The sequence below is a fragment of the Eumetopias jubatus genome, unplaced genomic scaffold (assembly GCF_037043125.1).
Source record: "Eumetopias jubatus isolate StellerSeaLion01/CBP00866 unplaced genomic scaffold, mEumJub1_p1.0 scaffold_12, whole genome shotgun sequence".
Taxonomy (NCBI): Eukaryota; Metazoa; Chordata; class Mammalia; order Carnivora; family Otariidae; genus Eumetopias; species Eumetopias jubatus.
The window spans coordinates 24,814,754-24,840,217 of NW_028274818.1; the positions used below are offsets into that span (position 1 = coordinate 24,814,754).

Below are 25,464 nucleotides of genomic sequence, written 5' to 3' on the forward strand. Positions count from 1 at the left end.
AGCCTGTGCCGTGAGCAGTTAACACTGCCCCACGGAAAGATGTGTTACACATCTTGCTTAAATGGAAATCAGAGCTCCATATACACCCTGCCATTCTCCCTTGCAGATGCTCCTTTTAAATCCATATCTTAAGAATACCACTCACTCTAGTTTCACCTGGTGGAGAGAGGAAACAAGTCTCTTGGTCTAGTCAAGGCCACCATCATCTCTCACTTGATTCCTGCCAAGAGTTTTGTAACTGGCACCCTTCCTTCCACTTTTTACCCGCTAACATCTATTTTCCCCACAGCAAGCAGTGTGATCTTTAAAAAAACAAATCAGATGTGTTACTCCCCAGCTTATTGCCCTCCAGTGGCTTCCCACTGCACTGGGAATCAAACGCAGAGTCGGGGCCATGCTCTCTAGGCTACGTGTGGCCTGACCCTGCCTGCCCAGTTCCACCTTCCTTCAGACCCTCTCCAGCCTGCTCTCTGCCTTCTGATCACACAGACCTTCTTTCTGTTCCTCACACAGCTCGGTGCACCTTCAGACCTTAGCACCTGCCGCTCCCTCAGCCCCCAGACCTGCCTTTTTCTCTTTCTTCCCATCCCCCGGGCAGCTCAGATGTCACCTCCAACAGGCTTTCTCGGACCACACCTGGGTTAAGTAAGCAATGCTCTGCCCCCACCAGCCACTCTGAGAACACCACCTTGTTTTTTTATTTTCTTCACTACACTCAACTTCCTGTATTTCACTGCTCCATGTATCTGTTTACTGTGGATTTATTTCGCCCACTAAGATGACAGCTCCCCGAAAGCAGAGCCGTTCCATCTTGTTGATCACTCTATCTCTAGCACCAGGCCAGAGCCTGGAACATAGTGGACCTGCATCACTACATGCCGGCTACCTGAATGAAAAAAATGAATGAATGAATATTTTTTATACAAACTGAACTGAAGGTCTTTTAAGATCAGGTAAAGCCCTCTGGTAGGCCCCACAGAGACAGCGTCCTGGGTCATGCCTATGCTCAAGAGAAAGGCCAACACTGGCAAACACTTTACCAACAGGGAAATATATCTATAAGATGGGAGGTGAGATCATGTGCCTCCATCAGGCATTTCCCTAATTAATCATCGACACTCATAGTCTGAGATATCTATAACACCAACTCTGGCATCGATCTGAAGGAAACCTATTCATTTAAGCTGACAAAAACATGCTGTCATTTTCATTTCCATTACAAAGCATGCCAATGTAGCAGAAATATTTTGATTGATTACACATCTTTCTCACAATCCAAGTGGCAATTGATCAGCTTACCAAGGAACAAATAGCTCAACAACTCAAGTCAGAAGCAGAAAGTCTTTTCTTTCTTTCTTTACTTACAAGACTTCAGTAAGATACTGAAAATACAGAAAATAACTAATATTTAAAATTTTCTTTTAGGAGACACTAAACTGTGACACCATCACCCTTTTGTTTGGAATAAGGTAAGATGCATACACCTGTCTATATGTATTTATACACAACACATATACCTATGTATGTATGTATCTATAAACAACAACAAGGAGCTAACAGTACCGCAATACCCTATTGTAATGTCTGCGGGACATTAACCCCAAGGCCAGGAAGGCATCTCCAACACCTTCAATCCTGGCCCCACAGAGAACAAATCAGTTAACAGAACTAAGAGCGCTTTGAGACTCTGAAAGAAACAAGCTATAGAAATCCTGAAAGAAGAGTGGGGGGGAAACAACCCAAGTACAAATACAGTCTCTAAGGGCGCGGGGAGGGGATGTTGTATAGAGAGTCAAGGTGTTCATTACTGAAGAGCCCTTCAGGCTGAAGAGAGCCATCCTTGACTATCCCTCCCCTTCCCGCGGCCACCCAGCTCTTCTTTTCAAGGATCCGCAGTGATCAGACTCCCTCTGCAATAGGCTGTTGATTCAGTGGCCTTTCTGACAGCCGAAAGGCTGAGAGCTGCTCAGGTGCTCAGGTGCTCAGGCGCTCAGGCGCTCAGGCGCTCAGGCGCTCAGGCGCTCAGGCGCTCAGGCGCGTCTGGCCAAGCAGGCCAGCACAGGTTTCCACCACACCCAGGCTTCAGCTTGGTAGAAAAGGAAAGAGTTTTAATGAGCTGTTAATGATTTAAGTATGCATAGTGATATGCTTGAAAGATAAGACAAAAGGAACCTAACCAAGAACACATTCAATTATACAACCCTGGCACACATTTAGGAAGCTTTTCTAAAAAAGAACGAGGGCTGGAAGATCCTATGCCTCCATTACCTCCCCGCAGAAGCCCACCCAATGCCCTTCCTAAAAAAGCATTCTCTTCTCTTAACTCTCCAAAACAGCATATTCAACAGCCTTCCTTCATGCCTTCATCCTAGCGTTCGGCAAACACCTGGCTTCTGCCTGATGATGTCAACCCTGCCTCTCAACCACTTACAAGGACAGGACTAAACCTGAGTTGTTTCCTGTGGACAAAAGTACAATGGTCGCCTTTAAGATCACCTGCTTGAAGGAAAACTGGTTTTAAGCTGATTAATAAACTCCATGCTTCCAGGTTCTCACACTTGGTAAGTCTTTTTCTAAAACACCCCAGAAAGATAAGAGGTGGGAAAATGACTCCCTGGGTTAATTGAGAAGGAATGTCATCCTTAGAAAGAAAAGTGGGGGGGCGGGCACCTGGTGCTCAGTCAGTTGAGCATCCAACTCTTAATCTCAGCTCAGGTCTTGATATCAGTTTCCTCAGTTCAAGCCCCGCTTTGGGCTCCACACTGGGCACAGAAGCCCACTTGAAAAAAACAAATAAAAGGAAAAATAAATAAAAAGAAAAAAAAAAAGCCCTGATAAGTACTGGCAGACACATGCCATTCTTTTGTACATTTTTGCAAGCAGATTTGATTTTCTTTACTCAAATTTATCCAATTTTGAAGTTTGCGATACCAAAACAGATCTATAGGGGCCTCCAATGTTCCATTCTCAGCTCTAAAATAAATTTCGTTTAACATTAGGTCAAGACACTTAGATTGCTGTAAATAAGAATGATTCTAGGTCATGATTAAGATGGCTTTTCAGGGGCGCATGGGTGGCTCAGTCGTCAAGCGTCTGCCTTCGGCTCGGGTCATGATCCCAGGGTCCTCGGATGGAGCCCCGCATCGGGCTCCCTGCTCAGCGGGAAGCCTGCTTCTCCCTCTCCCACTCCCCCTGCTTGTATTCCCTCTCTCGCTGTCTCTCTCTGTCAAATAAATAAATAAAATCTTTAAAAAATAAATTAATTAATTAAAAAAAAGATGGCTTTTCAAACAATCAACGTCAGTATGTCACAATCACTTGCAAATGCCAGCACTGTGTTAAACACAAGTGATGGGTACCAAAGAAGTATAAAATAGAATTCCTGTCATCCACACCTAACAATCTAGAGACAGCTCTCAATTAATTTACCAACATAATATGTTACATAAGATTATTTGTAATTTCAAACACATTTCACCAGTTTCAGGTCTCAGGTGGGTAGAAAACCCACTCAGCCCGTAATGTAATTGAAATAGCGAGTGTGTGCAAATGAAACCTGATCTAGAAAACTGGGATAACACCAGAAATATCTAACGTGTGTGTGGTGCTTTGTTAGTGACTGAGTTTCTCATATACATAAACATCACCATGACACTGGATAGGGGGTATTTGGGAGAACAACGGTAATGCTGCCAATGGCTGAGGAAACTGAGGCACAGAAAGCCCAGAAACTGCTTCAAGGTTACAAGCTACAGTGGTAACAGGACTCCCAGGCTGTTCTTCCAACTCCAAATCCCATTCTCTATCCACTCGCGCCAAACTGAATGAGAAATAGGTGTGGAGTGTTTTGTTTTGCTTTGTTGTTTAAGGTATCTGAGAAAGAGGATATTTCATTTGAGAATGATGAGGAGGTAAAGGGAAACTTCTGGTGGTTCAAAAGGAGGCTTAGGGGCACTTTTAGAAGCTTTAGACCATGACAGCACTAGGGCTTTACTGCTTTCATTTCACTGTGAGCCTCACAGAGGTGCTGTTCCCCCTTTCAGGTTGTCTTTGCCGTTTCAAGTTCACCTGCCACGCTTAAAGCATATTGGAGGAGGGTGTTCCGTGTGGGTTTTAACTCATGAACAGGAATACGCCATCCAGAAGGGTTTGAGAAGAGTTTCTTGAACTAGGTAAGCACTGGAAGGAGGAGGGTGACAAAGACGATGGACTTGTGTATGAGCAAGACCGCCTGATGGAGAATGAGCGGAGTTGCCAGCCTAGGAAGACAGGCAAAGGCGGCTGGGGGCTGGGGGAGGGCACAGTTCTAGAAAAGAGTCCGTGGGGAAGAGTGTTTAGTTAGCCCTCACCCCTGCACCATCAGGCCAAGGCAGATGAAGGAGGGGGAGGCAGCAGGCATGACCCAGCTATGCATAAATATGGTCTCTCCCCCTCGGTGAGGGCCGACCGTTGAGAAGACATCTACAACGTTATCAGATGACCACACAAATAACCACACATCTGTGACTTCCACAAAAATCCCTCTAACTGAATAAAAGTGCAGGGTCTCATCCCTTCATCCAATAATCCAGTAAACATTTAGTATGTGCCAAGCACCACACTAGATGCCAGGAAAGCAAAGGTACAGAGAGACAGTCCCTGCCTTCAAGGAGCTCACAGTTTAGCAGGCGAGAAAGATGTACGAAACAATAAGTGCAAAATAGTCAACTGATATGAATTTCCTTAGTTCGGTACTGACTACAGCCCTGGCACAGTAGGCTTCCAGCATAAACAGAGCCCAGTGGATTCCCCAACATGCTCTACTTGGCAGACTTGCTATTTAGCATTTACCCATCCGTATACAGAGGCTCACACTAACACTTAGGCCAAATCTATGTTATTAATCACATATTTGCTGGCTAAGTCACTTTCCTGATGTCTACCCTGCCCAAGTCGCTGTTTTGTTTCCAAGGGGGAAGAATGTGTGTGCATAAATCTCGCCCATATTGTGTAAGAGCAACCTGAACTTGGGGTGGTGCTAGAAGGGTTCACCATAGCATGGCATGTCCCTTCAAGTACGGCCCAGAGAGAAACAGGTGATTCACTTTAACAAACATCCTTGAGTCGATGTTATGTAGGTTAAGTCCCATGAAAACAAACTCCAAGAGACTGTCCACCTTCTTCTGTCGCAGCAAATAAAATCTTAGTTTATATTCGTTCGGGCCGCGTCATTTACAAAGCATTTATGAAATGGTTACCTCATTTAATCAACACAGCAACCCTTAGTTATAAGTATTATACGGTCATCTTTCATCTGAAGATGCTGAGGCCAGGAGAGGTTAAGGAATTATGCAGGGCCATGCAATTAATGGCAAGGGTCAGAGCTGGGTCTGGCACTCAAGCCTTCAGACCTCCAGTTGGGTGTTTCGTTCTACCACACTGGGGCTTAAAATTCCCAAGCCAACCATCGGTAATCTCTGTTACTTAGAAAGAAAAAATAAAAAGGAGGACAATAATTCCTCCAGTCTCCTTGGATCCAACACACTGAATGACAGTAAATCACAGGCCATTCTGTTCAGAATAGAAATAACACCAAAAATTCAAAGCCTTTGGAGGTGATGATGGAATACATTCAGTTCTCTGCCAATATCTAAAATATATTTGCCTATAAATAGCTTTAGCTTGATCCCCTCTCAAGAAACAAATCCCACATCACAATCTCCAATCAAACTCTCTATCCAGGAGCCATCGCACCATCCCAAAGTTATTCAAATTAAGGCCATTAGCCACTCCTGCCTCCACACCTCGAAATGAAACAGCACCAGCACCACCCAGTCATGTTTTGCTGAACTCAGCCTCTCCCACACTCCCTGGGATGCTTTTAAAATAACTTGTTCATTAGCCAGCTCTCTGTCAACCATGGGAGCTAGGGGGGTGGAGAGGGTGGGGAGGGGCTTGAATCGACTTTTCTGTATTTCTCAGAGCAGGAGAGATGCTCATCAGCAGAGCAGAGAGGCTCAGAACTCAAATTTTTCCTTTCCTTGTTTAGCCAGGACTCATCCCCTGCAGGGTGTGGGGAAAGAAAATGGTATTAATTCTCAAACACAAACAGTGAGTCCCCTTGAAGGGGGGAACATTTCTCAAAACTGAAATGTAAAAAAGCTGCAAACGAGGTCAGGTATTTGGCATGTACACCGAGGTGCCATCTATCTCACAGTTTCTCTGCAACATTCCCAATATAGAAGAAAGGAAAATGACAGATTTAATGAAGGGGGGGTGTGTGGGGAAGGACTGGCACTGTCACTTACCTGATGAAATTCCTCCTTGAATGGAACTGTTACCTCAAACTCAGGAGTCTAAAATAACCCTCACTCTCTTGCCAAGCGCAGCATCTTCTCCTGATTCCCCACAACTATTTCTAGCTTCGCCACCAGCCTTCTCCCTGTGCCGGGAGCTAGGAACCTCAGGCCCACCTGACTCCCCCCTCGCCCCTGGTTCCCACACACACCTCTGCAGCTCAGCTCCCCGTCTTAGTAGTACGCCTGGACATTAGTGGGGTCAAGCACAGGCCAAGGGTAGAGGAACAAGCGGACTCTGGAGTCATACAGACCTGGGCTGGAGTCACCAGTCCCCTCGGACCGGGGCCTGAGCACAAGTTTCTAGTTCAGTTAATGGAGAATTGCGCTTCCCTCACTGGTGGCTCTACGAATTGGTCACATTTAGCAACATGCTCGCAGCACCCACCGCAGGGGCCCCACACAGACGAGCGTCCATTGTGTGGGCAGGCGCAGGCCCCTCTTGCCAGCCTGGAGCAAGCAGGGAGTCTCTCTGCAACACAACTGCCATCACCCCACGCCTCCATTAGACTGCCCCTATTGTCCTCCACGGCCTCAGCACAGAGCCACACTGGGGTGACCTTCAAGATCATCCCAAACCAGCCAGCCCCATCCTCCTCTGCTCCAACCTGAGGCCACTCACTCAGCAAACATTTACCGGGTGCCGACCACAAGCCAACATGGTGCTGGATGCTGGGAACGTGAAATGAAAGACTGTCCGCCCTCAGGAACTCAAAAGCATCTTTCTGGTAGGGAGCGTGTTTCTGGCAAAAGGGGCTGGAGGTGGGTGTGAGGACGGACAAAACCATCCTTGTATTCTGGTGTAGGAAGTGATGCAGGACTGGTCAGCACGGTGGGGGCTGTGGGAAGGCCACTGAGGGAGGCGCACACCAACTCTGTTCTTCCCTCCTAGCCTGGAGTCAGCCAAAGCCTACTCCATCAGTCAAGGGCTTATTCATTCTGGCCCACACCTCTCCATCTCGGAATTCCTCAAGTTCTTATCAACATTACTCATTTTCAGTCATCCACTGGCTGATGTCATCTCTTGTGTTGCTGTGGGTTCGTTCTTTTTTTTTATTTCTTTTCGTATATGTTGGCTGTTTTCTCCACGGTTTATATGATTGTAAAGGATACAGACTAGACTCTAGACACCTCTAATCTCTCATGGAGCCTACATAATAATTACTTGTGGCATAGGTGATGTATTTGGAAATACTGACAATCACAAAATATGTATTCTTTTAACGATGACAAATGCCTGCTCCCCTCACTGCTAGGTCCTGGCTTCTGCAGGGGTTATCGCTGCTGTCCAACCCAAGATGAGAGAGAAGACCCCTCCCCTGGGCATCTCTGAAAATTTTTCAAAACACAGTTTGCTAAAATTGTAGTTTTAAGCCTTAGGAAATTTTTTCTAAGTGAAAGAAGTTCTCATCCCAGGTGGGACAGTGTTAATACCACTACAGCACGATGGAAGGTTCATCTTGCCCACAAATATGTGCAAACTCGACATGCACACTAATGTGACATTACAGATCAATGGGGAAAGAGATGGACCCTTTCGATAAGTGAAACTAGAACAAATGGTTAGCCATATGGAATATAAGATAAAGTCAGGTCCCTACCTCACCATTCACAAAAATAAATTTCTCATTTATTCAAGGCAGATATGTGAGAAACAAAACCTAAAAACCGTTAGAAGAAATACAGGCGAATATCCTTAAAATTTCAGGACAGGAAAGGATGTGTGTGTTAAAAAAAAAAAAAAAAAAAAAAGTCCAAACAACAATAGAAGCTAGATAGATGTGAACATCTTACAATAAAACTTCTTATACATCAGAGAATCCAGTAAAAAGTGAAAAGATAAGCCAACTCTGGGAGAGGTATATGTAACCCATATCAGCAACAAAGGATGGGTAACCAAGATATATAAGATATATAGATAGATAGATAGATATACACACAGTAATTAGAAAAAGAAAAATAACCTAAAAGAGCCATCTCTAGATTACAGTTCAAGAACTACTCTAGGGAAGGTTCCAGCTCATCTTCTCCCAGAACGTAAAGGACAGAAACACAGTGAGATGGCATCTTATCCCACTTCTATATGTTTATATTTTATTACCATTTATAAATTTGTTATCATATTATTATCTCAATTTATCTACACAACAACCCTGGGATGTAGACAGAACATACAGTGTAACATTTTATTGACAAGGAAATCGAGACTCAAGAAGGCAAATGATAAATTCAGGGACACATATCCAGCACTTCCTAGTGAGAAGCAAAACCTAGATTTTCCACCTTCTAATCCATAATCTTTCCATTAAAAAACACATAAAACTGCCTCCACTTAAAAAAAAAAAAATACAGCTTCACACAAAAATCTATACACGAATGTTCATGGCGGCTTTATTCATAATAACCCCAAACTGGAAATAACCCAGCTGTCCTTCAATGGGTATATGGTTGTTAGCAAACCCATGTACATCCCTATCATGGGATTCTATCCAATAATAAAAAGGAAGGAACTAGGAATACACGCAACAACCTAGAGAATTACCCTGAGTGAGAAAAAGTCAGTCCTAAAAGGCTACTCTATGATTCCATGTATGATATTCTACAGTCATGAGAACTGTAGAATATAGTCATGAGAACAGATTGGTGGCTCCAGGAGTTAAGGACTAAGTACTAAGGGAGGTGGGATGAGGGGATAATGGGAGGAGACAGGACTACAAAAGATCAACATGAGCGATCCCAGTAGTAACGAGGCCGTTCGGTATTTTGACTGTATCAATGTTAATGTCAATGTCCTCACTGTGACACTGTACTATAGTTTTGAAAGATTTTAACCATTGGGGGAAACTAAGTAAAGGGTTTTGCAATCTATTATTTCTTCCAACTGCATATAAATGCGTAATTATCTCAAAATAAAATATTTCAAAAAAGAACAAAAATTTTTAAAAGGCCTAAAATCACCCTGCCCTGCTGTCACACCATTCAGAGGCTAAATGAGAGAAAGTATGGAAAGGCATTTCACAGACCGCCAAGTGCGCAGTCCACACTAGGTACAATCACCATCCTCCATCTCAACCAGCCTCGGCCACACCGCTCACTGTCAGACCATTCTCTCATCACCAGGCTTTCATACCCCTCCACTGTGGTCCTTCACTGTACTTGTGCAGTCTGTCCGTCCCTTTTAATACACTGAAGCTCCTTGAAAGCCAAAACCTTGTTCCGTGTCTCTATATGCTCACAACCTAGCACAAAACCAAGCACAGACTAGGGGCCAGGTAAACGGGTGCTGGTTGAAACTGGTGCATGATTTCCATGTTTAATACAAAGTATCCCAAGACTGGTAGAAGTGATGAGGTGAGGGGACTGGGAAGAACACCCTAGAAGCCTGAACCAACGCCTGGAGAGTTTCATCAAAGACCTCTTCCTTCCTCAAGCCCGAGAACCCAAATGCAGCGAAGGACCATACAGAGGGTGTGGCGGCAGCTGCAAAAATAGGAGTTCCATTCATCAGGCCTCCTTTTTTATCCTGTTTCAAGCTCTGCAAATGAAGGAACTGACCATTTATAGTTCGGGTCACTGGAACAAGATGGGAAGGTAGGCTGCAGTGTACTCTTCTGGAAAAGATTTTAAAGGTTAGCTGACAGCCCTTTTTCTGAAATGATTAGACTGAAGAATTGCCTGGGGGGGCAGAAGAATGTACTAAATGATCTGTCAAGATCTCTCAGGGACCTCACACTCTCTGCCTGGGCAAACATACTTGGTTCACGGGGTGGGGAGGGGGGCTCCCAAACTCTGAAAACAATGCTAGCTCCTTACTCCTCTTCCGAATAGTCCTTGAGCAAAAATAAAAAAGAAAAAGAAAAAGAAAAGAAAAAAAAGAAGAAAGAAAAAGAAAACAAAAAAAAAAGAAGAAAGAAAGAAACACACATAAGCGGGTGCTTTGCTGCTCCCAATGTTATCAGATAATTTTTCAAATTCTTACTCAATTACATATCACGCTCTTATCTGCAATCTCCACAGGCCAGATAGGCCTGCTATCACATCGTGTCCACGGAGCCTACAGAACACAAGTATCCCTCCCAAGGAATTCCAACTCTCATAAACGTGACATCGTTTTACGTTAAGTTGTGTGTGTGAGAGAGAGAGAGAGAGAGAGAGACACGTGTATGTGTGTGTGTGTGTGTGTGTGTGTGTGTGTGTGTGTGTGTACACAGCTGTGCCCAAAAGCTCCTGGTCTTCTAGGAGCAGTCAGGAGGAGATGTGGGGCCACAGCAGGTTAAAAACTTGGGAGGTTTCTGTTTCTACCTAGATAATGATTAACTCTTTTTGCTGCTGAATACAGAAGAGCTGGCATTTTGGACTAGCAGTCCTGCTCCCCGGTCAAAAGAGCAAATAAGAGCTCACATGCACACATCTGACTCTTAGAAAGAAAGAAATGGGGGCACCTCGGTGGCTCAGTCATTGAGCGACTGCCTTCGGCTCAGGTCATGATCCCGGGGTCCTGGGATCGAGCTCCGCATCGGGCTCCCTGCTCGGCGGGAAGCCTGCTCCCACTCCCCCTGCTTGTGTTCCCTCTCTCCCTGTGTCTCTGTCAAATAAATAAATAAAATCATTAAAAGAAAGAAAGAGAGAGAGAGAGAGAGAGAGAGGAAAGAAAGAAAAGAAAGAAAGAAAGAGAAAAAAAGAAAGAAAGAAGAAAGAAAGGAAGGAAGGAAGGAAGGAAGGAAGGAAGGAAGGAAGGAAGGAAGGAAGGAAGGAAGGAAGGAAGAAAAGAAAGAAAGGAAGAAAGAAAGGAAGAAAGAAAAGGAAGTGGTACAAATCGGTTTCAGGTTTGGCAGTGGGAGTGCTACTGAAGTTTTAAGGAATACTAGGTGTTTTTAAATTGTGTCATTACCCACCTTAAAATATCCAGATCAAGAACCTCATTAATCAAAGCAACAGACACCATCTACCCAAAATGCTTCAATGTTTCACTGAAAATTGCTGACGGCAAAGAGCTGAGATAAGTTACATCACCACAAATCACTGAATAAATAAGAGAGATCAAGAGATATAGCACAGTCGACTCCAACAATGACTAACACACAGCCTATTAATGTCGTTTAAAGATAAAACTTTAAGCCAGGAGTAGGAGAGATGAGCAGGAAGAATCTATGGTAGCCATTCTCTGGTTTCTATCCCTCCCTCGGGACAATAATCAACATGGAAACGCTACGTGGCAACTCACTTTATAATAACCAGTTTTTGGTCCCAGGTCCTAAAAATGATGAAGCAAAGAACTAGTAATCCATCTTTCTACTTTCCCACTGAGGTGGGAATACCAAAGGTAGAAGGACTTGTCCAACATTATGCAGCTAGTCCTCCATTATCCTACAACCGTCCCTGCCTCCCTGTGAATGATCTTTTTTTAAGTGCCGTAATGATAAAAATATGAGCTGTCATTATTATTAACAGTACTCATTTAAAAACAGCAGACTGTTTCTTAGCCTATTCATTAGGTGAAAAGAAAACAAACACAAACGCGAAAACATTTCAACTCCATATTACAGCATACCTCATCACAATCCCCACACAAATCCCTTAGTTGACAAAGGGCCTACCCCATGAAGAGGGGTACAAGTGGCAAGACACCATCCTACATCCTCGGAGAGCCCGAGGTCACTTCCCCCATAGCCCAGATGTCTGTATGAACCCTAGTCCGGTTCCACATCCACATGGCCTCCCCCTAGTTTGTCCCAGCCCAGATGTCAGGGATTTAAAAGCCTCCCGTTTCCCTATTTCTTAAATCGTAACTAAAGACAATCACCCCACTTCCTTTTTCTTTCTGTCCTGTATGTGTGCATCAGCCAGGCAGACAGAGCAAGCTCTGGGACGGGGGAGAGCGAAGTTCAGAGAATATAGCGGGTTTCGTTCTTACAAGTGTGCCTGCTTAAGAGGGGCAAAACTGTCATCTTCAGTATCTTAAGTAAACAAGAATAAGAATAAGCATGAAAGCTGGGAGGGCGTTAGAAATTTTCTGATTCAAGCCCAAATTTCCTAGATGAGAAAACCAAGGGGGGGGGGGTCAGTTGGTGTGTCCCAGAAAGACTTTAGAACACGGCATGAACTCTTTTATGCATCATGATCCTAGGAAATGAGAACTATCGACTACAACAGTGTTAAATCACTTTGGGTTCATTCTCCATCTCCATCACTTAGCAGCTGTGTGCTTTGGAGTAACTTAGGTAGCCTCCCAGTGCCTTACCTGTGAAATGGGGACCATAAAAGCACCTACCTCGTAGGGCTGTTGGGAGATTCATGAGTTAATATATGTAAAGCACTTAGAGCTTAAACATAAAGAGCACTCAATAAATGCTAGCAACCATCATCTTCGTCAATTGTTAGCTAGGGCCAAGAATGACTGTCTCGGGTCTTTGAGACCTGAGGTGAGTTACCCCCCAAATCACAGTGGTAAATGGTAAAGCCAAACTAAAAGCCAAACTTTCTGCCTCCAAATGGCACTCTTTCCCTTGGAACCATTCTCCCTGCACAGAACCCTGTAGTTCAATTTGTGATGACCCAAAGGGAGTGTTGCTCCAAAATAGGTACCTCAGTCAAGATGCCTCCCCAAAGAGCAGCTTACTCATCCAACAAGTTCTGGCCCAATACCCTCCACCCCAATCAATCAATCAATAAAAACACAAGAGAAAGACGAGTGAAAAAGGGAGATCTCTAAAGGATCCCGATGTTTGGAGAAACTGTTGCCGACTCTTTAGAAACAGGATGTATTTCTTAAAGCGCATGGCATGGCATGTCTTGGCCAGCTCATGATCTTGGATCCCTTTGTTTTCTGTACCTTGTCTTCCTGTGGAGCCCTGGCTACCCAGACGCCCAGGGCTGGTGAGGTCATCCTCTACAGGGAGAGCACTCAGACCCTGCCCACCAAGCTGTGATTTGAAATGCAGGATCTGGGATCAGAGAGCAAAGACAAGGTCCCAACTTTCATAATGCCTCTCAGGTCACCTGCCCACTGATTAGTGCATCTTTAGAAGAAAAGGTTATTTTAAAAGACTGCCTTCTCGCTAACAGATGGCATCTTAAAATACACACACAGAAATGAAGGAGGAGCACTCCCCAGCTGTTTTTCCTTCCTCACAAATATAAATTTCAAGTTCAGAACCATTCATTCACAATGTATAAACAAGGTCAAGGCTACTGAATACCAAATGACTTGAAAATCAGAGGGGAGAGTCTCCCTGTTTCTCCCTTTGGACCTTTCCTCCCCATCTTCCATAGATCATACAGCTGCTTCGAAGCAGCCAACATCTCTCTCCAAACCCATGCTTCAAAAAAGTATCACAACAGTCCCTTTGCTGAGTCAACTCTGTTTTAAAATAGACCTCAACTTTCTCAACTTTCGACTTCAAATATCTGTTTAAAATGATAAATCCTGGACAAATGTAGAATTTGTTTTGCTTCAATTACAGAAAACCCTACTTTTGTTTTACGCTCTGCAATTTGAGAGTTAATATTTTTCTTGGTTTCCGAGGCAAGAAACATGACTGACGAAATTTGATCAACTCAATTAGAGCTCCAGGGCAGTGATTTTAAAGAGGGTAGAGGCGGGAGTAAATAAGGAAAAACACCCCCCCACCCGGGGGAGCCTCCAAGTGCTATACAGTATGTATCTGCCCTTCCATAATGACAGTCTTCACCATGTTTTGATCCACTCTGAATTTCAAACAACAGTAACATAAGAAGAAGCCTTTTTACTGGAGTAGCGGGAGAAAGGCAGAAGCATGGCAGGTCATATCCCACCTCAACTCAGAAACCGTTTGGTTCCATTTACAAGCATTTTTTAGTGCTTCTTTGTGCCAGAAGCTGGACACATGGCAGTGATTAAAAGGTCTGTTCCCAAGGTGCTCAGTGAGTTATAAATAAAAAGATGTAAACAAAGAGATTACAATGTAATAGAATGAATGCAGTAATAGAAGCACCAGGACACTGCTGAGGAAATGCTCAGGGTGTGTTAATTAACCCTGTGCAGAAAGCAAGGGCAGATGTAGAGGAATCCCGCTCTGCATCCTGCACAGGATCACTGTGCAGAGAGAAGGGACAAGCAGCGAAGACTTCCTGGAGGTGGTGGCATCTGGGCTGGCTTTTAAAGGATGACTGAGCTTTCCAGGTTTGAGGAAAAGGATCCATTCCAAAGAGAGGACACAGCATGGATAAAGCAAGAATCATGAAATAATGTAATATGGTAAGGAAACTAACTAGGGGCAATTCAGCTTTGTGATGGTATAAAATTAAGCAGGGTAAGAGCAAAATGATGGGTATAAATAGTCTTCTATGCTATAATCTTAGCATAATAGTGTTTGTTTGTTTTTTTTAAATCACCTTGGTGGTATTGTATAAGATATACTGTCAAGATCAAAGTAAGAAACTATTTTTTAAAAATCATTTGCAGTAGTTCAGGTCATACACTTCTGCATTCATCATCATATTCGATAATGTTCACCAAGAGCCACCATTTAGGGCTACAATACTGTTCTAGACATGCTTCTACCCGAAGGGTCCCCTATAATAAGAGCTACGTATTTAGCATTTACAATTTGCCATACACTTGACACACATTCACAATAAACCAGCCAGGTAGGTCTTGCTATCTCTACGTCACAGGAGAGCATGCTTGGAGGAGAAGCTGAGTCACCTGAGCAAGGCCACAGGGCAAGGAGGTGACATTGACAAGGTTCCCACTGAGGGCCCGTCCCAAAGCCTGGGTTCTTTGGGTGGCACTACACAACTTCAAAACATTTGAAGTCTAGAAGATGACAGAAGGCTGAAAGCACATATTTAGAACTTAAGTGGTACAAGGTGAGTGCCATGTGAGTCATCCCAGAGAAAAGGGTCCTTTCTAGTCAAGAGTGACCAAGGAAGGCACCCAGCAGGGTGAGATTTCAGCAGGTGAAGCTGTGGAGCTGGGCGGGGAGAAAGCAGCACCCCAGGAACAGCACTCGGACTCAGACTCTGGTGACAGCCCAGGTCCTAATTCCTGTCCCATCACTTACCAGCAGCAGCCCCTGGGCGAGGCACTGATTTGCCTGCACCTCAATTTATTCATCAACAAAATGGGACAAGAGCAATATATTCCTCCTAGGGTTAGTGTGAGGATTAGGGACAATCTATGTAAAGTATTTAGCATAAGTACATGGTAAGCCCCAAATAAACAGCAGAATGGTAGTTAATAGTAGATGTGTTTCGAGTATGGCAAATAGTCCAGACAGGCCTCCAGTCCTCTTACAGTAAAATGAAAGATATGGTTGATGATAAAATTGAGACTAAGATTGAGGACCAAGTGAATGTTCACCTGGGAAGCTGGTCTCTTCTCAGCAGGGAATCAATCATGAGAGGAAATAAGCCATATTCATGGCATTCTGAGCAGATCTCCCAGGGGAGCCCCCCAGCCCCACCCTCTGGCATCTGGCTCACTTGTGACCCTTTCAGAAGAAGTGTGAGGCCCTAGGGACTGGTTCAAGCAAGGTCTTTAGGAAAAACAGATACTGTCACTCGGAATCAACGCCTAATGTGTCCAAGATTTTTTTTCCTTTTCTCGTTCCCTCTATCCTGTACCTTCCCCCCACAAACACATAGTAATGGCTAAGGCACAATTATTAACCCAACTTCTCTAGGAGACTGTTTGTCTTTATTCACTAAGGCAATGAATAAATAAATAAATAAAATTTCCAGGAACCAATCTGGGTAGCTTGGTAGCTTGGATCACTATTTATTTAAATAGTTTTTAAATTTGGTAATACCTGGCTTTTACTTATTTTTAAGTTAATGTCATTTCTATAATGTGGTTATTATATTATTCATTTAATGACATTATAATGAAGACACTCTTGGTGATGACGGTTCTGCTCACTTATCTTGATTGTGATGATTTCATGGGTGACATATGTCAAAACTTACCTAATGTACACCTTAAACACGTGTGGTTTATTACATGTCAATTAAACCTCAATAAAGCTGTTAAAAAATACAATAAAAATTTAGTAATTCATGTAATTATTAAAAGGTCTAAAATTGTTATCCACATAGAATGTTCATATTATGAACATAAGTATATACTCATAATATGAACATATGAACACGTATATTTAAATCTTAACTCTTAAAAGATTTATCAGGACACAAGATTATGTAGAAATGCATACACAGGCTTGTAAAACTTGCCTGTAGCAGCAGTATTTGCAACAGCTAAAAGGTAGACACCACCCAAGCGTCCATGGAAAGATGAATGGATAACAAAATGTGGTACGCACATACAATAGCTTTTAAAAAGTAAGTAAAGTTCTGACAAATGCTACCATATGGAGGAGACTTGAAGACTTAACGCTGAGTGAAATAAGCCAATCACAAAAGGACAAATACAGCATGATACTACTTATATGGGGTACCTAGAGCAGTCCAAGATACAGGGTTGGGGCAAACGGGAATTGTTTAATAGGGACAGAGTTCAACTTGACAAGATGCAGAGTTCTGGAGATGGATGGTAGTGCTCGTCTGCACAGTGGGCATGTTCTAACCCCCCTGAACTGTCCACTGAAGCATGGTTCAGAGAGTGAATTTCACGCTGTATTTTCCCACCATGAAAGAGACAAAAGTTCCTACGCATTACTGTAAAATCAGTAAAGGTGTTATTTTGTAATTCTTAAAAATGTTTAAGTGCTCTCGTTGATATTTCAATCAAACAATTTCTGAGGTGACTTTCCCAGATTCCCTAAAAGGCCAATTCTGTAGCTGACACCAAATTAAAACTGTTCCCTTGCATTTTACTACTAGCAGAGATCTACATATTGACTTCTTTTTCCCCTGCCACATGACCTAATACTTTCCTAACAAAGCCCTCGGAGGCCTGGGGTGGAAGGTAGGCACAATTCCCATGAAGAAAACGTCTCTTCCGGAAGAAGGGCTCCACAGGTACCACTGGCAGCCCATGTTTATCGGGAGTGAACAATGGGAACATATGAGTCAGGAGCTGGGCACCTGCTGATTGAAAAGGGTGTGGACCCTACGGATCAGGGCCGGGTCTGACTCTAAACTTCACAGCAGAGAAATGATTGGGCCTCGTCCTGGCTTCCAACCTGGGCAGTGCATGACGATGTGGTCATAACCACCAGATGGGCTTCTCCGAAGATATTTCTGTTCCCGTGCCCTAAGAGGATGCCTGAAATTGCAAGAGGGCTCTTCACAAACACGGTCTCGCCACTGCTGCTTTGCACAGCACACGGCATCCCCAGCTCCTTGCCCACCACCTTCCTCCTGGTCTTCCAACCCTGACATCCAGAGTGCTCCATTTTTCCCAGAGCTTCCTTTCCTTCCAGGAGTTCAGCTGACTGCAGAGTCCTATTTTCCCTGAGCAAGGGAAGAGACGCCTTCAATCATCTGGCAGGAAGATGATAGCATCTGCTTGGGGATTCCAAGGAGATGTTTTACTGCAGCTTTTCACAAACTGATTATATTTAAAGCTCCCTTGGGGAGTGGGGGCTGGGAGGAAAGAAGCTTCGGAGAAGACCTTTGTTGGCATGAGTGAAGAACCGCTCAGACCTCCCAGGGGAACAAGCTTGTTTAAATACCAGCAATCCACATCCCCAAGTGTGTGTGCACACACAATATGTGTGGAGTTTTAAATTTCATCTCCTGCTCGAAAAGGGTCCTAAAGGGTTAAACTGTTCCAGGCAAAGGCCTGAGGCTTTTCTATCAAAATGCTCCAGATGGAAATTACAGAATTTCACTTCTCAGCTCTGTGCTGCACACATACCGCCCTTCTAAGACATTTAAAAAAAAAAAAAAAAAAAAAGGACAAGACCCCCAATGTTCTCAAGAAAGAAAATTTGACTGCCCAGCACAGTGCCACTCTGTTTCAGAGGATTCCTCCTGGAATATTTGCATTAACTGTCAATCTCAAGCTTTCTGGGGCACTAGAAAAACTCAAGGTATGGCGAGGGTAAAGGAAAGGGGGTCCTGAGTAAGGAGAGGGCGACAGCTAGCCAGGAAACTATGCAGTGATGCGAAGCCACCCAGATTATCACCTCCAGTAACCAGGCCTTGCACTCCACCACCTTGTGCTGCTCCAGTCTTGAAAGAAGCTCACAGGCAACCAGCCAAAAGGCCTCAGGTTATGACCATGAACCTGACCAGGGCTGGCAAGACTTTCCAGAGATTCATGTATATGAAAGCGTTTCATTAATTGGAAAGAGCCATGTAAAAGCATTAAGAATATTATTGCTTTCGAGTCAGACATTGAGAGGCATGAACTTTCAAAGGAATCTGAACACCCACAAACCAGAAACAATGATGGTTTTGAAGAAGGCGGCTACAGGGCAGGCGGACTAAGGAGGCACGCCCCTCATAAACGCACGCTGGGGGAGGGCTGGGGCTGGGGCCTCAGAAGCCCTTCCGGGCACATGCAAGCAGGTGGCATCAAGGGAGGCAAAAGCCACAGGTTAGACACGATACCGCAGAGTCCATTTCGAGTCCACTGGATTCAAACCATCTCTGACCGAAAAAGGCAAAACCCACGACGCTGGTCAGAGAATACAAAACAGCTGCCAACAATTAGACAGTTTACCTGTTCATTTTACAGAAAGGGAAACTGAGGTCTACAGGGTTTAAGATACCTTTCACCACTACTGGAGGAACCGAAACTAGAACTCAAGTTTCATTCCCAGACTTGTGCCCCATCGTGAAACAGCTGGTGCCTTGGGGGTGAATGGGCAGTGTGGCCTTATGGTTAGCCCAACGCTGCAGGAAGCCAGGCCCACTAAGAGGGGCGCAGACTGCACTACGGTATGTGAGCACACATACCACACCAAATGATTTTCATATATGCTCTGACTCCTCACAACCGCTCAGGAAATGCACAGTATTTTGCCTATTTTCCAGCTAGGAAACTAAGGCTCGGATAAGTCACGGAATTTGCCCAAGGGGCAAGGTGAGCAAGTGACTGAACTGAGATTTGAAAGCTGGGTCCCTTCAACTCAAAAACCTGTGCTCTTCACCACCAGACCAAAAGGGCAGTTTTTCTTTTTATCTTGGCATCTGTGAGAGAGGACCAGCAGCAGTACCAGTCCCATGTAACACATAAAGACCTGAAACTCGGAATTCTGACCGACAGCTTCTACCTAGCGGGGGAGCAGAGCCAACCTAGAACCCGGGTCCTTTGTCTCCAATCTCGATGCTCTTCCACGAAGAACCTGGGTTCTAGAACATAAGCTCTGTAAGAGAGGGGTCTTTGTCTTGTCCACTGCTCTGTCGCCAGCCCCTAGAACACACAGAAGGCACTAAATAAAGGGCTGACGAATAAGGGAATGGAGTCGAGCTGCCCGGGCTTGGCTGTGTGACCTTGGGAAGGCTTCTCACCCTCTCTAAGCCTGTTTCTTCATGCAGTGAATGCGGGGTAAAATAATATCTACCTTCCTGGTTGATGTGAGAATTAAACAAGACAACTCATATAAAGCACTTGGGACAGGCTGGAACATCATGAGCACCCAAACTGTCACCCCTTACTATTATTACTACTGCTATTATTCATTGACAGATTTGGGCTTCTTACGGATTTCTTGTTTCCTATTCTGGTCAGATGATGTTTCATGGTAAGTAGGAAAAGAATAAAGCAGAGAATTGGAAGTCGGTAACCTCCTTCTCATTCCAACTACCACCACCTAGTTGTGTGACCTTGGACAAGCCTCTTAATTTCTCTGTACTCTCCTCCACTATAAAATGAGGGACTAAATCATTTAAATCAGTTTTTTATCAGGCACCTTCTCTGAGGAAGACATCATGCTCGGCCACCTATAAAATTCTATGATCCTGAAGACTGTCAGTGAAAATATCAGAGCAAAGCAAAACAGTCCCCTGCTTGCGGCAAGACTGAAGAGAAACCCCAAATAGCCAACTGCATTACATCATCTCAATGAGCAATGTTTGTAAATACACAAGTGTTCAATTCTGAGACACTCGTGAGAAATCTTTCACCAACAGGAATCAGCAGACAGGGTTCTATTAACACCTATCAGCCCTGAACCTTCCAAAAAATAAACATGTAAAATCACTTTGCACCTTAGTCAAATGATGTGCTTCTGGAGAGAAATCTGGGAAAGTCAAAGTTATTAACACTCCCTATGGCAACAGTTAAGAATAGGATATGTAAAAAAACAGGGTGACATATCTGGTTAAAATGGCAAGGGAGATTCCAGGAGCAGAACACAGTGCATCTGGACAGGACACAGGCCAGTGGCCGATTGTTTACAAAAACAGGCCCAGATTATGAACAGTGACAAGAGGCCAAGACCTCAATTATAACTCACAACCACACCTCTCCCAATCCCTGTTCAACTGAAGCTATCAATCAATCAACTCCCCCATCTCTGTAATAAACCCACCAATATTTGCAGCCAAGTGGAGAAAAGGTCCCTCAGGGCACCTCTAGCATTGACCAAGCTGATGACATTAAAAAGATCCTACAGGCAAAATGGGGACTTCAAACTGCATTCCAACCTTCCAAGAGATAAGGCAGCTGCCCATTTCAAGCTCTACACTATCCCCACCCCGGGCGATCATTAGAAGGGAGACATGGCCCTTCCCAAGTCCTCTATGATAGGAAAAGGTCTCCTTGCATTGGTGCAGGGAAAGAAGGAGGGGCCCCTCCCTCTGTACTCTGAAACAAAGGAAAACCCAGAGCTCCAACCATGTGGTGTAACATTCAAGGCCACCCACCTCTCCCACTCCCCAGCTTAAGTCTCAATGGGCTAAAGCACATGGCTCTTCCCAGTGGCTGCCCAGGAAGGGACGGTGCCTTGCACAAACACATCCTGGGGCTCTTTAACAGGCGGGAACCCTCCTATGGGAATGACTGGTTAAAAAAGGTTGTCTGGGAATGGGCTCTGATTCATGCACCAAGTCAGGTAGTCAACTAAATGTGCAGACAGGTCAGCTGGTTTCTTTAGCCACATTTTGCTTTACCCTTCACATTTTTGCAGACGGAACTGGGCCTTTAAAAGCAAGGCTTCTGGAGCAGAGGGTGACAACACAGAAGGGTTAAACAATTATGTCTTCCCATTCTCCAGAATCAGCACCACCCAGCAACCCTAACATCCCAACTCCATTCACGTTTAGGTGAGGGCGGAGACAGGGTGTGAAATGATCTTAATTCTTTTGGTTCCCTGATCTCTGATTGAATGCAAGGCAACCAGAGACCTGGTAGGTACAAGGTGCACCCAAGGTGGCCACAGACTTTCTGTGTCCGATGCCATAGCAAATGTCACCTTTTGATATAGTGCCTCAGGAAAAACGCCCACCTCTCCCAGGGCTCCCCAAATGGTATACCTTCTCAAGGCTGCCTTTCCCTACCTGGACTCCTCTTCAATCTCAGAAATAAATTCCCAAACACCTGTCAGATTTCAGTTGTCCTTCAAGGAAACCTGACCCAGACACCCAGAGGCAAATTGCCGCCTTTCTCTCTCCAAGAACCTCCCGCCCCTCCCCCCATCCTATCTAGCCTCGGGGGAGAGGGCTGCCAAAATCAGGGCCAGCCCTACAGAACAAACCTAAAGCCCACTCTGAAAATTCCTTTCCAGAGCCGGTGGCCCCTGGCACAGCCCATCCCTCGGAGGCTCAAACCCACCTATGAAACCACCCCTGGGCTCAGCCTGCCCCCACCTGCTCCACCCAAAGAAATGAACATCCTGCAAATCAGGGTGGAAATACATGCCTCAATGGTCCACAGAGCATATGCATTATGCTATTTTTCAAAGCCCTTACCTTTGACCTGAGTATCGTACTCTGCTATGATCTCCTTATCCTTTTTGAATTTGGCCGGAGACGTCATGTTTTCCTTCTTTCTTCCAAATTCAAATTGTGAATTGATAGATCCACGGGAAAAATCCAACCACCGAAATCAATACCTCCAAGACTGCTTCTCCCAAGAGCAGAAGGGGCCCCCCGCGGTGGTCTCCAGCGCTCCGGGGAGCGCGGGTTGCGGGCTGGGCAGAAGGCTACGGCGGGCACATGCAGACGGTGGGCGCTGGGGCCGGGCGCGGCGGCGGCTGGTTCCTGTGCTAGAGCCGGAGCCGCAGCCTCAGCATTAGCCGGGAGAACTGCAGCGCCCGGAGGCTGGCCTGGGGTCTGACATCAACGACAGAGGCAGGGAGTGGAAGTCCTTCCGCACAACATGGTGTGGGGGGTGCGGGGGTGTGGACGCGCCCAGCTGTGTCCCCGGGAGGGAGTGGGTGCGTAAAAGGGTGCCGGGGAGGGCTGGGCGTGCTTCGCGGTTTTTTGTTGCACAGGCTCGAAGATGCTGCAAATCAAATCCCAAACGGGAGCCGCAGCAGCGCAGACTGGATCGGAAGTCGTTTGCTCCGGTTCACTTGCCTGTAAATGCAGGGAAAAGGGGAGGGGGCGATCAGTCCCAGCGCAGATCCTAATCGCGGCGGGGGTGGGGTAGGGGACGTCGTTCCAAGCCCGGCCTGGGCCCATTCATCTCGGCCAAACACCGCCCGGCCGGCCCACAGAGCCCGGCGCGGCGAGGTGCGGAGGAAGGAAGCTCCCTCCGGGTTGTTTTAAGGCTGGAAGAAAACACTTCGGAGCAGCCGCCTGCGCGGGCTTCGGGTGGGGACTGCGGCGGGAACGCGGGGCTCCGGGCGGGGACTGCGGCACCTCGGCGGCCTCCGAGCCCCGCCAGCGCTGGGCAGCCGCCAGCCGAAGGCAGCACTCTCGGCAGTGGCTCCGACGCGGCCCCTGACCCCCGGCCGGGGCAACTCCCTGGACATCAAAAAGGATCAAAGCCAGGGAGGGACAAGCCACCCGGGCACAACTTTTCTTCCCCTCCCGCCCCTCCTCCCAGTTGTTTTGTTTTTGGTTACTAGCTTCTCTTGGCAGCAAAATGTTTCGGCGGGGTCGGCGGGGGGGGGGGGGGGGGGGAGACCTGCAGGAAAAAGCCTGCTCTGCACGGGGCACATCCAGGAAAACAATGTGGTCGACAGAAGCAGGAAACGGGTTAGAAGCTAGGGTCGGAGTCGGGAAAACCCGGGGGCGGGGGACGGAAGGCAGCCACCGCCTCCCCCAAGCCAGGAACGAGAGTGACTCTCAAATGCCACCCCCGATATTTTTTGTCACCATTGCCCAGAGATCCCTGATACCGCACCCAGACCCAGGTTGGGGGAGGAGGGGGGGGGTCGGAAGGGTCGCAGTCCCGACTCCTCGCACCAGGAGGTGCCGGAGGAAATCCCGCCCCGGCCCAGGCCCGGGAGGCGGGAGGGAAGCAGCGGGAGCGCAGAGTCGGGAGTCTTGTTCCCCACCGTGCCGCAGCGGCTACCTTCCCTCCTTGGTCGCCCCTTACCCTTTCCTTGTCAGGAGGCGGAGGGGGGGGCGAGGGGGGGGCTCCCGCCGGTGTCTCCCACTTCCCGCGCCCGGAGGAAGAGGGAGCCCAGGCGGCGTGGTGGTTCAGGCGGGCAGGAAGCGGGGAGGGGGGTGTGAGGTGGGGTCCAGAGGCTGCACGGGAGCCGGAGTTAACTGGAGCCTCAGCACACGCTTGGGAGGTGGAGAGAGGGTACGGGGTGGAGGGGGTGAGGAGACTACCGTGGGCCACGATGTTACATGAAACGTAAGGATGTTAGCAACTTGGGGGACCCGCTACCGGTCTGGGAACCGGGGTGCGTAAAAGGAGCCATTCCAGGCGGGCCGCGGGCTGGGACAGGGCAAGAGCCCCGGAAGCAGTGCGGAACAACTACCCTTCTGGGTCCTGGGCTGTAACCCGGCTGTCTGCCAGGGCTTGGAGATAGGGGCAGAAGGTAGCCGATGGTTACGGGTGATGCCAGCGACGGTTGCCCAAAAGTGGACGCAAGGCTGCCTGTGTGCAGAGGACTTGGGGAGGGGGCTGGGTGCGGGCTTCGCGGCGGCAGAGTCCCAGGGCAGAGTCCCAGGCTGTGCGGTGAAGGGCAGAGAGAGATGCAGTCCTGAGAAGTATTATGGGCTGTACTATAAGATTTGGAGAGGGTCGGGGGGGAGGGGGTCTGAGGGATTCCGGGCGGCACCGCTACGCGATGCCGCCAGCAGCATCCGCGCCCTCTCCTTCCCGCCCCTGCCGGGCTTTTTTCAGTCAGGGCTCCAGCCCGGCGGCCGAGAAGAGGAAAGGGGAGAGGGAAGGAGCCTTTACCTGGCTCTGACGCGACGGGTCTCGGGCCCCCGGCTCCGCTTCCCACTCTGAGATCTCCTCCCCTCTTCCCCGCCACACGCTTCTACGCAGATCGGTCCCCTAGTCCCCTGAGGAGCCTCCGCCAACTCCGCAGGACCCCGCCGGGAAGCAGAGCCCACCCCCTTACCAATCACCGCCCGTTTTCTATCGACCGATGGGGCCTGTAGCCAATAGGAATAGCTGATCCCGAGAGGCCAGGAATGAGAAGGAGGAGCTAGCGAAACTCGGAGGTGTGACTAGCACCACCGAGGCGTGGTCACAGAGTAAGCTCCTCCCAGGGTTGCCGAGCCCTAAAGTAGAATTAATGGGCGGGGTTAAAATGGAACCAACAGCCAAACACAAACTCTTGAGGGAAAGCACGACCAATTGGACCGGGGTAGAGAGGAGGGGCGTTGCGGAGTATTTTAGCCAATAGAGAGTAGAGACCTCGGGACTGTAGAAAGTCTTCCAATAAGAACCGCGAAGGGCGTGCCTTGACTCTTTCACTGGGGCCGAAGTAGGATATGCCCAAAACTCCCGGGGCCGACCAATGAGGGCGGAGGCGGAGCCAAGCTCGACCAACCATAAAGCTGAGCTGATCACAGCACCGTTACTGAGGCGGGGCGTAGGGTCTCCAAGCCACTAAGGTCTCAGCAGGGGAAGGCTCCGGAGCCTTCCAATGCGGGACGCAGGCGAACTCTAGTTCTCCCAATCGGTGCGCGGCGCCGGCAATTCAAACTGACAGCCGGTTGGAAAGGCAGAGAGAGCGGAAGAGGGAGCAAAAAACGACGCGTTCGGTGACAGAGCCCCAGCGCCGACTGAGCCCCAAAAGCGATCTCTGCCCCGTCCTACCAACCCCACCGCGCGCTCCGGAGCGGCCGCTCGGAGGGAGACCTAAGGGGACGGCGGGGGGCACGA

General features: G+C 47.1%; 1 protein-coding gene across 3 annotated transcripts in view; it reads right to left on the minus strand.

The window, feature by feature from the left end:
• The window catches only part of SRGAP2 (SLIT-ROBO Rho GTPase activating protein 2), a 226,544-nt gene extending 201,793 nt beyond the window's left edge, over positions 1–24,751 (minus strand). For 2 of the 3 annotated variants that reach the window (XM_028120147.2, XM_028120146.2), the window contains exons 1-2: positions 24,529–24,750; positions 22,137–22,745 (exon numbers count right to left, since the gene is read on the minus strand). In XM_028120147.2, the coding sequence (XP_027975948.1) occupies positions 22,137–22,203 (67 nt within the window). In that variant the 5' untranslated portion in view covers positions 22,204–22,745; positions 24,529–24,750. Of the gene's footprint in view, positions 1–22,136; positions 22,746–24,528 lie in introns of all 3 variants that reach the window. The other variant, XM_028120152.2, reaches the window with a different exon arrangement.
• Positions 24,752–25,464: the final 713 nt, after the last annotated feature.